Below are 16978 nucleotides of genomic sequence, written 5' to 3'. Positions count from 1 at the left end.
ATCAATGGCGGGGGGACGATGGCGGCCTCCAGCCGTGTGGAGGCTCGGAGCGGGGATGGCCCCGCTTCGAGCCTCCTCATTGGCAGAGGGGCTGCCACGCCCCCCGCCAGGAACAAAGGAGTGGAATCCCAGCCGAGGGATTCCCGTCCAGGTAAAGCCACGCGAGGGCCAAGCAGAATGGTTGTTACATTCTGGTTGACCCTCGCCAGGTATTAATAGTACTTAAAAAGCTATCACAATCCATAACCCACTCTGAGAGCGCCGGCTTGTCCATCCCTCAACACAGAATGCACAATAGAAATGCCCCAAATTAGTGGGGGATCCAGAATGTTGCTATAAAGAGGTAAGGGGTCGCCTTCTAATGATAGCTGCCAATGACTGCAACCCAGGTTCGTACAACAAGACGCCCATAGGGGCCGCTTGGGGCAAACCAAAAGTAATTCTACAGATCAGGCCTTCCAATACAGCCCAGTTCGTGCCATGTATTGCCTGAATTAATCCAGCCCCATAAAAAAGGGGGGATAACCTTGGCTTTTTATAACTTTGACTTGCAAAAAAGAAAATGTTTCTCATTTAAAACGAATTCTTTTCATTTGTGCTGCATAAAGCAACGCTTAGCGCATAGATTTTTTACAAGAACACTTCTGCTCGCCTTATTCCAGGCTCTGCTCCAGCCCGCTAGGCACTCTATGTATACACTGGTTTACATCAGCATCAAGCAGGAGATGCCGGGACTGATTTGTGAATGTAGGATTTGTGCCTAGAATATTAGGTGTGCATCTTATATTTTCTCGCTGTGGTCCCCTTTTTAATTAAAGCAGAATGAAAGAAACCACAAAATTAAGCATGCTTAACAACAAAATGTGTGCACAGCACAGATCTCCAGGCGGTCCCCCATTGGCTGACATTAGGGTATGCTTATTTTCTCACGAAGTGTGCTTTTTGAGAGAGCTCACCGTTTTCTCACTGTCTGTGAGTTGGCTCTGGATTTGTATTGCTTTAATGAATTTTGCCCGTTTTAAATGCATCCCTGAAGGATCCATGTGCTGTGGCCAACAGGGCTATGATGTCAGCGTGTGGCATCTGGCCCTTTGTGGGGCCCCCTCACCTACCCGGTCCAGTGGGACCCTCTTCCTGCACAACTAGCTGACCTCCCTGCCCATTCAGATTGGGCCTTGTCATCCACCCAGCCCACCTGGCAGGTCTGCTTGGCCCCACTCACCTGCACAACACTCGTGCCCTCTCAGCTTGGCGTCATTCACCTGCACAGCTCACATGCTCCTTCAGGTTTGGGTTGTTTACCCACCCAGGTTACTTGCTCTCTCGGGTGATCACGCCCTACACCTGTCGGTTCAGCTGATGCCTTGCCACAAGCACAGACACCCTTCCTGACCAGGGAGGGGGGGGGATCTCTCACTTGCGGTGATCACCTACCCTGCAATGAGGCCTTGGCTCTCCTGCATGGTCACATGTTGCCATGCCAGCCTTAGCATGCCTGCCACATGTCCCCCGGGCCCCACTCCTCCCGCACTGTCCGATGGGGTCCTCTCAGCCGCACAGCCCATCCATCCGGGGTAGGTTCAGTAGCGCTGCTAAGTTTAATTGCTGTACGCTTGCAGTGACATGCTCACAAATGAGACGCGCCTTTCTGACTCAGAGCACTTTATGGCCTCGTAATGTGCAGCGCTGATAGCATCTCTTATGGGCAAACGTGCACATCGCGGCCAGGCCCTCTCCCTCTCGGTCATTGGCATTCGTACGTGGGCCTTGGTACCTCCTGATGGGCGCAGCTCGGGTCACTTCTGTACCATCCACTGCTCGAGACCGACGCGTAGACCCACGTTATGTTTAGCGAGCGATCCTTGTTCTCTCGCTTAGTGTTTAGCAAAGATTGCCACACGTTCATTAAATATTCAGTGACTCACTAATTTCTGGTGCTAATCCTTGAACACTTTGCTCCTTATCGATTTCCACCTTCTCCCTTAGCATTCACCTCTAAACACCCTCCCGCTGCTCCCCTCTAAATCCCCCTTCTAGTACAGTAGTAGTATCTGGAGTACAGGTCTACTAACATATATAGAAATTGTTTTAATCGTCCCCCTCTTTAATATGTATATGTTAAATCTTCGTCCTTGTGGTTGGTCGTGCACTACTTTGGCCTCCCTTCGTCCATTAAATCTTAATCCTTTCGACCTGCTATTTGAGCTTGAAGATTCTGTCTGAAGCATGATTTAACACGGCATACAGCCTAAATTCCTGTCGGTGGCGCTTGGCTTTCTTAGCCATGCCAGCGTTTTTAGGGGGTTGACGGGGATTGTGGGCAGTGGGACTCGGGTTGGCCATCTGTCCACACCCAGCTTCAGGGCATTGCAGAGAGGACCCCATAATTCTAAGCAGGCTTCCAGGCCCTAAATACTCGTACCTGGAGACACACTTTTTCATCTGTTTCAAAGCAAAGCCAGAAACCAAGACGTATTCCGAAAATACCCCAAATATTCAAGCATCAATAACACTTGTGAAGACGTTATTCAATAAACTCACAAGCGTAGTAAATTGAGAAACTTCCACAAATGTCCGGATTCCCATGGCATATCTGCACATTCCCCAGGTTCAGTAATGGTGCAGGGGGTTTCCTGTTGGTTTCCAGAGCATCAAACGCAACAAGAGCAGAGCTAAAGATGTCTTGGATGTCACTCTGAGCCAGAGATGGAAAACATACTGATCAAGGTACAATGTTACGTTGTGGACTATGTCCCCCACACCCTCTACGCCATCCTCCCCACTCCTCGCAGCGCTGAGGGCAGGCAGTGCAGTGGAGAGTTCTGTGGAAACTCTGTTCCTCATAATGCCTGATGTGTCACCCTCTCCAACATACCACAATAGCCTGCGGCAGCACCTCAATTAAAATGCAAAGTAAAATACTTGGCCTCCTGCCAGCTCCTCCTCACCCCCTCACAATGCCCCATCTCATCTAGCAGTGCTATGCTATCTTCACTTCAGTGTCAAAGCTGCTGCCATGAGCAACTTGTATCCCATCTTTCCATAGGTCTATCCAAACCTGAGGAGGGCAGGCAAAGGCTATTGCAGGAGGCAACATTGTACATGGCATACACCCGCACCCCACCTCCCGTTTCCCTTGCACCTGAACAGTGTGACAAACACAGTAGAATCAAGCAAGTCATGCAATGAAAGTTCTCCCTTTGTATTTGCAAAAGCAAGTTGCAGTTTCTCCTCCATAATGGCTGCGGGAGCTTTAGCTCTCAACCCTAACACACCTGGGTTTTTGGGTGTCTTAATGTCTTTCGTGAACTTTGAGATTCAAACCCTAGAATGCTACTGTTCTCTTGACAATTCCTTTTTGAATGCCTCACAGCACCTTGCTCTTCTCCCACTCTACACATTTTTAATTGGTATTCACTTGTTCAATGTCTCTTCAGACCATGGGCTTCAATCCCCATGGTGCCAGGTTTCAAATGCTTATTCCCTTCATTAATGTCTCTTGTGGCCTTGGACTTCAAATCCCATTGTATGACATTTTTCTTCCTATCCACGTATTCAAGGTCTCTTGGCAAGCTCGATTTCAGGTCCCATTGGGCACATTTTTTCTTAACTCTAGGAACTTTGCCCATCAAGTTCCAGCATGCAGCAATCCTTACTACTCCTGTCACTCTCCAGCTTCCCGCTTCTCAACGGAATTCTGGCTCGGGCATTCTCCCCTTGGACAAAGCTTCTTTGCCAGCTCTTCCTTTACCTGTTAAGCTTCTGCAAGCCTCCTTCCGTCGCTGGGTGTCTGCTCACGTCTTGCAGCTTTTTCGATGCCCTTACCGAAGACCATTGTGTAGTACACAGGGCTCGTAAGTCTGTTTTTTTTCTCTCAACCGCGCATCTTCTCTGCTGGTGTGCAAACTCCTATTATCTATGGCAGCTTTCATCTGATCCTCGCTACTGCAAAGGATTGTGTCATATATCTGGTGCTTCTCCTGGTCTTCACTGCCACACACACAACCCATTTCACAAGCACACCTCACACACGTGCGGGCCATGAGTATGTAGTCCTTTGTACAGTAATAACCTCTTTCTATGGAATGCATTTGCACCTCTAGTGTTTGATTATGTATGCTGAGAAATATTCTTGATCTAATTTCTCAATAATTTGTTGTATTTAAAATAATAAACCAAAAGGTTAAATTCCGGAAGCTTGAGTGCAGAAAAGGAAACGCAAACTTTCTGCTGTTGTCTGTAATGTTTCGTTCCAGTTTGCAATTCAAACGGGTCTGTGTGTGTGTATGTACATATTCTGAAATGTAAAACACTATTACAGAAAAAAAGCATCATCTAATATCTGACAGCATCGACACCAATTGACATCAATTTTCATACAATTTGATTCACAAAATGTACAGTCTGAAATTAGAATTTTCTACCTGAAAGCAATCTCCCATTGCAATCAAAAGGTGAAGCAGTTCCCAGAATCAAGCTGGAAATTGACAATATACTCCCCCTTTCATGCTGCATAGACGTTCCTCGCTAGGGATGGCAACCAAACCATTTTCAAATAAAGTATTTTCCCCTTTAAATTTAGTTGCATGCGCATGTGCTTCCCTGACTCCGCCCTCTGGCGCCACACCTCGGTCCTCTTTCTTCGACGGGAGCAGACCTGGTTCACCTGCTCTGTGGTTGAGGCCTTTTTCCCTTCCTAATTCCACACGTTTTTCTTCCCCAGAGACCTTGGTCCCACTGTTTTTTCTTATATTTTCGAATTCCTAAGTACTTTGGTATACACCGGCCTCTGGTACCTCCCCGGCGCATGTCAGTCCCAGCTGGCTTTAGTAGGTGCCCTTCCTGGGACGGATCCTTTCCTAAGTCTAACCTGCATACGCGCTGCCTCCACTGTCTCTGCAAATATCACGGCTGTTCGGCGTGCAACGCCCTTACTCTCCAGTCACTCAAAAACCAGCTTGTGAGGTGGAGGGAGCTATTCTCCAGATCTCGGCCAGATCACATCAAGGAGTATGTGCGCAGTAAAACGAAGACCAAGGTAAGTGTTCTCTTTTTAAAAGCACCCCGCAAAGGTGATTCCTTGCCCAGGAAGCAGTCATGCGGGAGGGGCCACTCAGGTCCTCTCACCAGTCAGAGTACCGATGCTTGGCGAACTACCAGCCCAATGGCTGAGGGATCGATGGATCCTCCCGGTCCCAGCGCTGAGGTGCCAGACGGCTCTTGTACTGGGAAATCTCCCGAGGGGCTCTGCCCTAGTACCAGGCCTAGGCCTGAGGGGGCACCTGCACACAGCAGCACTACCGGCTCCATGTCAGAGGGCAGTAAGCCTACCAGGTCCACGTCTGAGATGCAGAGGAGGCCCGAACTGTGAGGAATTTGACTATATGCATGGCGGTTGTGCCCTAGCCTGGGTTTTTATGATATTTTTTAAAGAAATTCAGTGATGGGAGATCAACGCATCACTGCAACACAAACACATAGTCATGTGTACTCTGGGTACAGCCAGGAGTACATGAAAGCAGCAAGAGGAGGAGAGCAACACCTTCCTCCTCAAAAGAAGAACTAGGAAAGGATCCCTAGTTCATGATACGCTCATGCTATGCCCTTTAAACAAGTTGCAGTGGTTTGCCGATTGTTCACGTACTGTTCTTAATAATGCTCCAGAAATGATAATCCATCAGTCTTTTAGTAAAGAGTTTCCCAATTACTTTAATTTCATAAGAGGCAGTGTGCATCCACACGTGTGTCCCAACAGTGTTTTCAAATGTATTTCGAAACTTAGTCCGTCTTCAGGGCCAGACACTATGTGCATAGCATTACATCAAGGTGTGAAACATGAAAAGATAAATAAATAAATCAAAAGCGAATCCACAACAGACAGGAAGGCGGGTGGGACTTAGTAGTACATGTTTTCACCCCTTTACCTTTCCTGTTGCAAAGCACTCTGGGTGTCACATCACACATAACAGAAGATTGTTGGTGGGGACCCCGGATTGGCTCATTAAGGTGGGCTTTGCCTGCCCCAATCACTGGGGCCCATTTGGCTTTAAAAGAGGGCTGAGCCTTCCTCTTAGTAGATCATCTGAAGGCTTCACCAGAAGCAGGAAAGTAGAACTCATTTTGTCCCTGGCTGAAGCTACAGTCTGCCTAGCAGCTTCCACCAGTGAAGGAAGGCCAGGATTTCCAAGAGGCAAGCAAGATCCCTCTCCTAAACATCTCATAGGGAACAGAGGGAGATACTGAATCCAGAGGACCTCCAGCAGCTCCAGAACTGGTACACATCCATCACACAGCGTGCCCTGCTAGGCTCTACGAGCAAGCTTCCTAGGTGGGAAGTGTCAGAGAGTCTCTGAACTGAATGAAGGACAAGGGCATTGCCTGCAACCCTCTCATCGGCTTTGGGCCATCTTCCTTAAAGGATGACATGAGCCCAGCGAAGAAGCGAGGAGGAGTGCACTGACAAGCATCAACCAGTGTCAGGAGGAGTGCACTGACAAGCATCAACCAGTGTCAGGAGGAGTGCACTGTCAAGCATCGACCAGTGTCTGCCTTAGGGACATTTTCGAGAAGAAGAGCCCCTTGAGCTGAAACAGACTGCACCTCTGACGGTTGTCACGCCACAGTCGCTCATGCCGTCCGAGACACCAACCAGCACTGAGACAACGATCCCTGACCCAGAGTCGCTGTGTAGGCCAGCCTGCAGCTGTCCATCTAGCCTCGCTCACTGAACTGCCTGCTGCCTGATAGCCGCAGCTGTCTCCTGTCTTGATCTCTATCGCAGAAGCAGCAAAGCACCATGAAACAGACTCTACGCTGTCGAGCACCAAGAACTTCTACAAAACCAAGGTACATTGTGTTTCTGTCCCTCTGGTCCTTCTTCGAAGGTCCCTAGTGACCTTTTACGACCCATTGCTCCCTTTCTGCTGAAACCAAGTATGCTTTAACTATTGCGAGTCACTTCCCCAACTACCCCCCTGTCAAAACCATAGGTAGAAGCAGTGGGGTTGCCTCTGGATACTGAGTGATGGGCTCCCATTTCCAGTACAAGGTCCTTCCATTTGGTCTCAATTCAGCCCCACTGGTATTCCCAAGGCTGCAGTGGCCGCTTCTCTGGTCAGAGGACCACCCTCTCTGCCCATACCTTGACGATTGGTTGGTCCAGGCGAAACCCCCAGAGGAAGTTCGGAATACGGCCTGACACGTGGTGGGCAGACCGTTCAGATAGCTACTACCTACTTATACCATCACAACTGACTCCTCCCTGGACGTGAGGGGAGCCACTCTGGGTGACTACAGTGTACATTGTGGACAAGGGAGGACCGGAGGATTTGCATCAACTTGCTCGAGCTAGCGGTCATACAGCTGGCTCTCGGCCATTCCCACCGATGAGCAAGGACCGTTCCACTTGCATGTACTACATCAAGCATGGGGGCACCAGATCGCCCCCCCCCGTGCATTGTTACTATTGAGATCTGGGAATGGGCTATATCCCACAGCATATGGCTTTCTGCAATCCACCTTCCGGGGAGTCCAATCTAGAGACGGAAAGGCTCAGCAGGTTGGGAGTCGACAACTATGAATGGCAGTTGAACATGCAAGTCCTGTTAGAGACCATCAGGATGTGGGGCTAGCCCCACATAGACCTATTCGCCACAGAGCAGATCGGCGATGCCAGAAGTTTGCTTCCTGGCTGGACAGGAGCAGAGGCCCACTGGGGGATGCCCTACTCCTGCAATGGAACAGGATGTGGGTTTACACATTCTCCCTGACCCCACAAAGTCATCTGCAAGATGAGAGAAGCTTGACATTTACGTTTAACTCTAATAGTGCTGCAGTGGCCAGCCAGACCATGGTTTTTGGATCTCATGCAGCTCTTGATGTAGGTCCTGCTCCTCTCCTAGCAGGGCGGGTTGGGCAGTGGTTCACCCCTCCTTGGAGAAATTAGCCCTAGCAGTCTGGTTCCTGAGCATGTAACCCTTTGGCACCTTCACCTGTCTCAGGACAACCTGAACATAATACAGAAGGCAAGAAGTGACTCCACCAGGAGCCAATGCAAGAGCAAATGGACCAGGTTCTGCTGCTGGGCCAAAGAAAGGGGTGCCGACCCATTGGCATGCACACTTGATCATATGCTGTTGTTCTCTGCACATCTGATCTGATATGATAGTTTATTTAGCGCCTATACACAATGTGTTTCAAAGCGCTTCAAGGCAAGGGAGGGAACAAGGGAAAAAACAATGACATTCTTACAGGCCATGAACAGTAAGGTTGTGAAATTATCATACTCGGCCTGACGACATTTCAGATAGTGCAAGAGCTAAAACATAGATAAGGAAGGGAGGGGGAGAGTGGGAAGGAAATGGAAACAGACAGGCGACTACCGTACTAGGCCTGACGACATTTCTGGTAGAGCCGGGAAAAAAAACAAGAGGGGTGCAGAAAGGTAGGGGAGGAATAAAACAAGCGACTATCATATTAGGCCTGACGACATTTCAGATAGTGCTGGAAGGGGTTGGGGAGGAAAAAACCAATAAGGGGAGGGAGGAGGAGGAGACAGACGATGTTGCTATCATACTAGGTCCAGGGACAATTCTGATAGAGTAAGTGCATAGAGGAAAGTAAGGGGAGGAGATAGGAAAAGGGAGAAAGGAAAGGAGAGAACATAGAGTTAGCAGTCAAGAGTGGAGAAGCAAGAGGGGAGAGTGAATACAATTGCAGAAGTCAATAGTAACACATAATGTTGCAAGCCAGGATACAAGATGAAGATGGGAACAGCATGATTCAGGGCCACCATGAGTACAAGATGCAAAGGAAGGTCAGCATGACAGTTGAGAAAGGGTGACTCACCATGAATGAATGAAGTCCATAAAGGTCAAATCCAGCATTGTCCACAAGACAGTGATGGTGAAACCAGAATGTATCAGGACAGACTCCTGCAGAAGTAGGCTTGAGTGGGGTGAGGGGGGAGCAGGGTTGAAAAATCAAGCAAAACAGGCAACACCTGTGTGCGAGAATGGGGGGGGCACAAGGGAACATCACGGGGGGACCAGAGGGAGTAGCACATGTTGGTGCATGCCTACCTGCTGTCTGAGCAGGAGGTCGGGCCCTGGGTCCTCCTGGTCCAAACAGGTCTGAACAGGAATTCCCCTTTTCTTCGTCTGCCCTTCGCTTAGGACACCCGGGCGAGAGACGCCCTTGATCTAATAGTTAGGAGCAGGAAGGAAGAGGCAGGGCTAAGGAGGTGGGTGGTGCTTGCCAAGTGGTGAAAAAGAGAATAAAACAGGAAGGCACCAGGTGGGTGGGGCTTGCAAAGTGGTGGAAAAGAGCGGCAAACGGGAAGGAACCAGGTGGACGGGACTTGCTAAGTGGTGAAAAAGAGCGGCAAACAGAAAGGCACCAGGTGGGCGGGGCTTGTTAAGTGGTGAAAGAGAGCGGCAAACAGGAAGGCACCAGGTGGGCGGGGCTTAGGCCATGTGACCTAGATCCACTTGCACCTGCTACCCAACTGCAAAGGAAAAGAGGCTGGAGGGCTCCTTAAGTAGGGAAAAAGAGCGGCAAACAGGAAGGCACCAGGTGGGCGGGGCTTGCTAAGTGTTGAAAAAGAGAGGCAGGAAGGCACCAGGTGGGCGGGGCTTGCTAAGTGTTGAAAAGAGAGGCAGGAAGGCACCAGGTGGGCGGGGTTTAGGCCAGGTGACCTAGATCCACTTGCACCTGCTCCCCATCTGCCTCCCCATCTGGCAGTCAGGGGTGCAGTCGACACGTGGCATACCTACCTGGCAGCGACAGGTGCTCACAGAAATTCTGACAACTGCGCATTCTCCACTTCCAACCCTGTGGTCAAGCGGCATCTAACAGGTCTGACGAGGTTTTACGCCCTGGTCAAATGTCCACACCCAGTCTGGGACCTCAATGTGGTGCTGGGCGCCATGGCGCATAAGCCATTCGAGCCCATGGCGTCTGTTGATATCAGACTGGTCACAATTAAGATGGCTCTTCTGGTGGGGCCTTACTTCAGCATGTAGGATCGGCGAGGTTCAGGCCCTCGTGGACTCTGAACCCCCATACTACGTTCCATCGTGACAAGGTGCTGCTCCGCACCCACCCTTGGTTTCTCCCGAAAGTGGTGTCTTCATTTCCAATCAATGAGGAAATAGTCTCACCAACTTTCTTTCCCAACCCAAAAGACGAGGCAGAAAAGGTACTACACTGTCTTGATGTCAGGAGAGCCCTGAAGTTCTACCTGGACAGGACAAAAAGGCTTCCGCATGTCAGATGTGTTATTCACCACCTATGGTGGTTCAAAGCCAGGTTGTCCGACATCAAAGGCCTCGATAGATAGGTGAGTGGTTGTGGCCATTCAGGAGGCCTACCAGGGATAGCATATGGAGGTACCAGCAAATCTTCACGCTCATGCCGTCGGGGTGAGGCGGTCACCTTCCAGAGGCATGTGCCGTGGCAAACAATCAGCAGGGCCGCTACCTTGGCTACCCCCTCAGAACTCTGCTCAGCTTCTTTCATCAAATACTGCACTGACAGGCTCTTTCCGTTCATCACAGCCTTGATCAGCAACTCATTCTCATCCAGTAAAGTCCCAGAAAACCTACAAGTAGCCTGGGTAATCAGTGCTCAAAAAACCTACACTGGACCCAAATGTCCTCACCAACTACTGCCCAATGACAACGGTTCCCTTCCTCCTGAAAATATTTGACAGAATCACTTATTTGCAAATTAAAAAATATCTGGAAACCAACAACCACCTCGGTATTCCACAATCAGGCTTCCGCCCCGGTCACTGAACAGGAACCGCCCTATTGGACCTCAAAAGCCAAATGGATCAGATAAGGGACAAAGGCAACATGGCCATTCTTCTCCTACTTGATTTATCTGCAGCTTTTAACCTGGTAAACCACAAGATACTTTGCCAACACCTTGCCTTAACTGCCAACGTCTCGGTCAACGCCATAAAATGAATCTAATCCTTCCTATCCAACCGAACCATGAATCTTCTCTACATCTCCGGCTGCCCCCCAGCCCCAGTCACCTGTGGCGTTCCCCAGGGCTCCTGTGTCTCGCCAGTACTGAACAATGTGTTCACCAAGCCTCTCTTCGACCTCCTAGACAAATTGGGAGTCAAGTATACCAATTATGCAGAAGACGCCCACATACTCCTAACCATTACAGGCAACCATGACATGGACTCAAACTTAATTGATCAAATCTACCTGACCATCCAAGCCTGGATGGCACAACACAAACTCTGCCTAAACGACGAGAAAACAAAACCTCTCATTGGCAGTCAACCTAAGTTTAATAATCTAGCTCAATCCTACAACTCATCATTGACGGCAACATTATCACGGTAGCAAAAGAGGTAAAATCACTAGGTGTATACCTAGACTCGTCGCTCTCCCTAACAAAACATGTCCCAGCTATTGTGGCGGCAGCTGCCTACTCTGCCAAACTAATCAATGCCAGCAGACCCTTCTTGTCCACCTACAACTGTATCGCCCCCGCCAGAGCCCCCATTCTGTCCAGGATTGATTACTGCAACTCCCTCCTTGCAGGCTCCAGCATCCGAAACATCAACAAACGTCAAATAATCCAGAACAATGTAGTAAGAGCAGCACTTAATATCCCAAAATAAGAACACATAACCTCAGCCCGACGAAATATCCACTAGTTACCGGTTTGTGATCGCATCCCCTTTAAAACTCTATCACTAACTCACAAATGCCTATCAAATAGTGCACCGATCTATCTCGCCAGACAAATCTCAAAAACCCAGTCCAAAAGACTCACCCGATCAGCCTGTTCCTGCCACCTGGCCATCCCAAGATTCAGATGGCAGAAAGCGGGAGGATCCAGCTTCCCTGTGATTGCGGCAAAACAATGGAATTCCATGCCGCTAGCCCTGAGATCAGACCCCTCCCTCCGGTCCTTCCGCAAAACCCTTTAAACTTGGCTCTTTTCCCAAGACATTTAGGAGTACTTCACCGCTCTTCCCATGTACCTGTCCTGAGGTGTCTCCCGAAGGCAGAGTCAGGGGAGCACATCCTCCCGCGCCCACACCCAACTAAATTTAAAGGGGAAAATACTTTTTTGGGTGAACAAGGTTGTTCCCATCCTAGCGAGGTATGTCCATGCTGTATGGAGGAAAGGGGACTATGGACTAGGAGTAAGTTAGTAACTACAGTGAGTAACTTATAATTTATTCCTGGAACCATAGTGTAGTATTGGCATCAGGGAAAACACTATTCTCTAACATGTGATTCTCTGATTTCTTTTGGCTAATTAAAATCTAACATGTTAAGAAACTATCTTTGTGATGTTGAATTGGTTCCTTTTACTTTTTTAAGTGCCCAGTGCCAGGAATTCTATTTTCTTTTTGTGTGGCGACGGCAGCACTCAGCTCTGATCTGAGAAATCCGGTTCAACCTCACAACACCCCTGAAAAGAAATTCATTTCAAGAACATTGCTTTTTAAATTAAATGCAAACTTCATTCTTGGCTGTGTGTATCACAAAACCTGTTAAAGTTGTAATGTATACCACGAGCATACATAAACCTAATTACACTTAATATATATTCATAAACTTGACAAAGCCAGTGTAGGGTGAAACTCGTTTTTTCCTCACTTGTCCACCGAGACATGAATAAAGGATTTTGTTTCTCCACAGCCTAATGGGAGTCTGTCTTTGATTACTGGAAAGTATTGTCTGAGTGCGGCTGACATTTCGACTGTTTGACAGTCTTTGTTTTGATATTTTCAACGCATACCGACCGCAGTCTACAGCCAGAACCTGTGCTGAGCCAATGAGGGCCATGGTTCTATTTTGTGCCATCCCCCTTGGGAGAGAAAGCACCTTTTGCTATATATATTCTGTTCAGGTGTTGCTGATTAATGCCAATTGTGGCCACAGGGAATTCTGGTTGCTGTAGTCAATGCAGGTAGCCAGGAACCAACTCACCCTTCAATTACATATTGTAAATCCCACACTATATGTGTGTGTGTATATATATATATATATATATTTCTCCAGGCTGTACAATAAAGACAACATTTTCTTTGGTTGCATATATAGAAGTCAAATCTTTGAATAAATCTCTTCCAGCAGGCCTATGCAAAGAGATTTCCCAATGCGAAATGGCAGCACAAATGCAGAGACCCACGTTAAATTGTTTGATTTTCTCATTAAAGCTTACAACATTGCACATTTTTCTGTCACTTTATATTATTGGTTTCAAATTAATTTATATTTCAGTGCAACATAACATTCTAAGCTGGCATTATTTAATGGAGAGCATTACATTCAATCAGATTATATATTTCAGTATAGTGCCTGTGAACTTAAGTCAAACCCTTGTTTTGTTCTGCTACTCAAAATGGCACACTAATGTTAACTTTGCCGGAGATTACCAAAATCCACTCCTAGTGCCATGTCTCGTTTTTTTTTTTTAAATACAGACTGCAATCAACCTTGCATTTGTGACCCTACAGCCTCCCTTTATACCCCATACATTCCTCTCCTGTGGAAATGTAGCCAACACACCCACAGCTGGTTTCTGATATTATATGTGATCTTAACTGACAAAGGCCATCTTTACCAATCGTACTCTTCACCACTCCGACCCCCCCCCACCCCCCTCCCGACTCATTTCCCAAACCCGAAAAAACAGCCAGAGGGATAGAAGCCTGGGGAAAGGGTGGAGATGTCTCGTGTAAGAGAAGGGATGTTTGGAACGTGTTGAGCCAACAAATGGACTGCCATTAGCCCAATCTGCTTCACTCTCGCCCCTCAAAGGAAGATGAAACCAGGCCATGTGGATAATGCAGCCGTGTGCAGACCCTTTCGTTCAGGGAAATACATTGTCATTACTCCCTACATCGGACTCTCTGGCAGCCGCAGCTCGGATCATAGATCAATTCTGATATGTGAGCACATCTTGTATCTCTTTGACCTTTGAACTTGTATGCTATTTGTTGAATGATTTCTCATTACAACATGCAACGGGCTGGGACTTGGCATGCCAACTGTTCGAGCTGTCGATTGTTATATATATATATATATAACACCCCAAGAAAGTTATGGTGGGTTTGGAAAAAAAAAAACTTTAACCTGAAATGTGAAGGTGAACTAGCAGTGAAGCAGCGATGGCTACTAGGTGGGGTTGTGGAATGTGACTTGGCTCAAATGGACTTTACTACCTTCAAATTCAGGAAAAACCCTTTCTAATATATATATATATATATATTAGAAGGGCCATGAGGGGGGATATCTTACAATGCTTTATGCCACAAGTATGGGATGGGGATCTTAGGAGGCACCCTTCTCGAAAGTGTCCTGGTGCACCAATCCCCAGCCTAGAGCATAAAGACAGCTCAACCAAAGCATACTCGACCATTGATTCACCCAATCATGTTTGGGGGAATATAACTCCCTTTGCGGAGGCCTCCACTTCCACCCTTGGTGGTATAAGTCTGTGGTGAAGACTTGAAAGCGGTACATATTGACTGGTTATTCTGCAGGTTTGGTGCGAGAGTTGTTTAAAAACGGGTCATCTGCCGTTTTGTACGCCGCCAGGTAATTTTTCTGCCGTTTCTTGTTCTAATTGACTTTAACATGCCTTTGGATTTGTTTCTACTTTGGACACATTTTTTTTGTTTCCTTCCTCAGTTGCTCAGAAGATTGTGGCAACACGAAAGAAGCAGCAGCTTTCCATTGGACCCTGCAAATCCCTTCCCAACTCTCCTAGCCACACGTCGGTCTGCTCTAGCCAGGTGTCTGCAGTGCACATCAGCCAGGTAGGGGGGCAGGTCTTTTGCACAAACAGCTGTGAAACCTAATCTGAGCAGCGCGAGGCGCAGTGCACAGTGTGTTAACACCCTATTGAGATATGAAGTCACCCAAACCTAAAGCCTGCCCCACTGTGATCAGGCACTACCTTAGAATCGCCTGCATGCTCACTCATGGTCTGTTCGAATCAGCTTGACGAAGAACTGAACTGGGCGACCATGCACCCTCCTAGATTTTGGATGCACCGACATGCTGGCGGTAAGGAGCATTGATTGGCAAGGTCACATGACACATGCAGTTTGTTTTACTTAGCTGGTTCTATCATTTTAGTGATTGCATTTTAGCAGGAAAGGGGTGGGTGCCATTAGTGCGGGCACACAAATTACCTTATGCTTTGGAGTCGAACCCTGTCCATATGAACAGACATATTTGATTGCGTCCAGTACTGGACCTTTAAGAAAAAAGATAAGCCCATCCGGTCACTAGTCGATGGAGGGCAGACTACAGTTTCTGGAAAGGTTCAAAAGGGGCTCCTGAGAAAGCACGATTAGCCAGAAAGACCACGGCAAGGTATTAGAAGAAGCCGGGTTGTACTGGCCCATGGGGAACTCTGGAGATTTCCCGGTGGGCCTCTGCACCCTGGGCCTCTTATGTGGTAACCTATTTAATGTACACTTTTTCTAAGAACCATCCCTGAAATGGAAATGAAAATGAACTGAAAGATCCAGCCTGTACTGTTGTGCACTAAATGCTGTGCGACCTTACTTTTATTTCCGAAAGTGATTGATTTTTACCCTAAGTGATTCATTTGTTCCTGTCCAACAACCTTTTATGAAGTGGGCAACTCCTTGGTTTTAACCCCTGCCCACTGCTCATATAAGGATTGGATTGTTTTAGCTTGAATCCTTGCCCCCTATTTTGGGAACTGTCACGTGGGATAATAGTCCTGCCTGCTGGAAGGACAGACCGGCATCAAAAGCTTTTTTGGATAAGGAAAACAATACTAAACCTACCCTGGGTCCTAGCAGTGAGATAAAGTAAAAGGACATGCAGAAAATGTGTGTTCAAAAATACAGCAGTCCTGTATATTTACAAAATAGGACTTTTACTGTGCTGATAATCTAAATTAACCCTAAAAGTTGCTTTAAATTGAGATTATGTAAATATTTCTAGGTCTTATAAATCTGTTTAGATTTATTTGCTTGCCTATGCCTCCATCTATTGGTTGATCCAGAGGGTTACACGTCGCGTTCTTTGAGAGTACAAGTAGGCGTCAAAAGGGGCATTCCTGTCATGCTATCCCTCTACTGTGTGTCAAGGCTCCCGCAATGCACCTTGGTTCCAACACCCTCTGGCATATGAGAGTATGGCTTATTAATGTGTAATTTATGAATGTGTATCCCGTATGAGTGTATGACTGAATTGTGTTACGACCAGTAATTGACTGGACACAGTAAGGCTTGAAACAATTGCTTTATTTCAAGATAATTTCATCAGTAGCCCCAAGCCCTTGCCCATATCCACAACCGGCTCCTTTTTCCAAACTAAACATTCTCCACAGAATCCTCTACCATCACAACCCCTCTTGTACTAGAGCTCCCATACTGATAACGGGAATGGCATGTTGATCAACATGAAATTAGAATCATTGAACAAAGCATGAAGCTTACAACTATGTACATGCTACCACTAAATGCAGCAGCTTACAACTACGTACATGCTACACCTAAATATAGGACTATAACACTTCCTCTCCTCTAACTATTAATATTGACAGAGACCCCTGCCATCATTCTCCCCCACTCTCATTTCATCGCAGTCACGCTCTCCTTACTCCACCTTTCACCATTACTCAATAAAATCGTGTTATCCAAATCTCTCAGCACTCATAGGCAAATAAATGTTTTCCTTTCCTTTACCTGCCCACCTTCCTTTTTCAAATCTTAACCATTTTTTTCGTCCTCTCAGCCAAATCTTTTACAAATTTCCCATAAAATTCAACCAACCCCAGGTATGAAGACAACTCCTTTTTATTGCCGCCAACATTGCGTGTTTTTGGTTTCACCCCAACCGCCGATAATTACTGTCCCAAATATTGAACTTTTTCCATTTTGAATTTACTTTTTCCGCTGAAATAGTTAAACCTGCATCTGCTTTTCTTGTCAATACCTCTTTCAATCGCA

General features: G+C 47.3%; 1 protein-coding gene across 4 annotated transcripts in view; it reads left to right on the top strand.

Moving 5' to 3' along the window:
• AGAP1 (ArfGAP with GTPase domain, ankyrin repeat and PH domain 1) overlaps positions 1-16978 on the top strand; it is a 1778872-nt gene that overhangs the window by 916110 nt on the left and 845784 nt on the right. For all 4 annotated transcript variants that reach the window (XM_069615994.1, XM_069615993.1, XM_069615991.1 and 1 more), the window contains exon 7: positions 14676-14803. In XM_069615994.1, the coding sequence (XP_069472095.1) occupies positions 14676-14803 (128 nt within the window). The remainder of the gene's footprint in view (positions 1-14675; positions 14804-16978) is intronic.

Source organism: Ambystoma mexicanum, chromosome 9, assembly GCF_040938575.1.
Source record: "Ambystoma mexicanum isolate Mex_15411 chromosome 9, UKY_AmexF1_1, whole genome shotgun sequence".
Taxonomy (NCBI): Eukaryota; Metazoa; Chordata; class Amphibia; order Caudata; family Ambystomatidae; genus Ambystoma; species Ambystoma mexicanum.
This window is presented reverse-complemented; position numbering and strand designations above follow the sequence as displayed.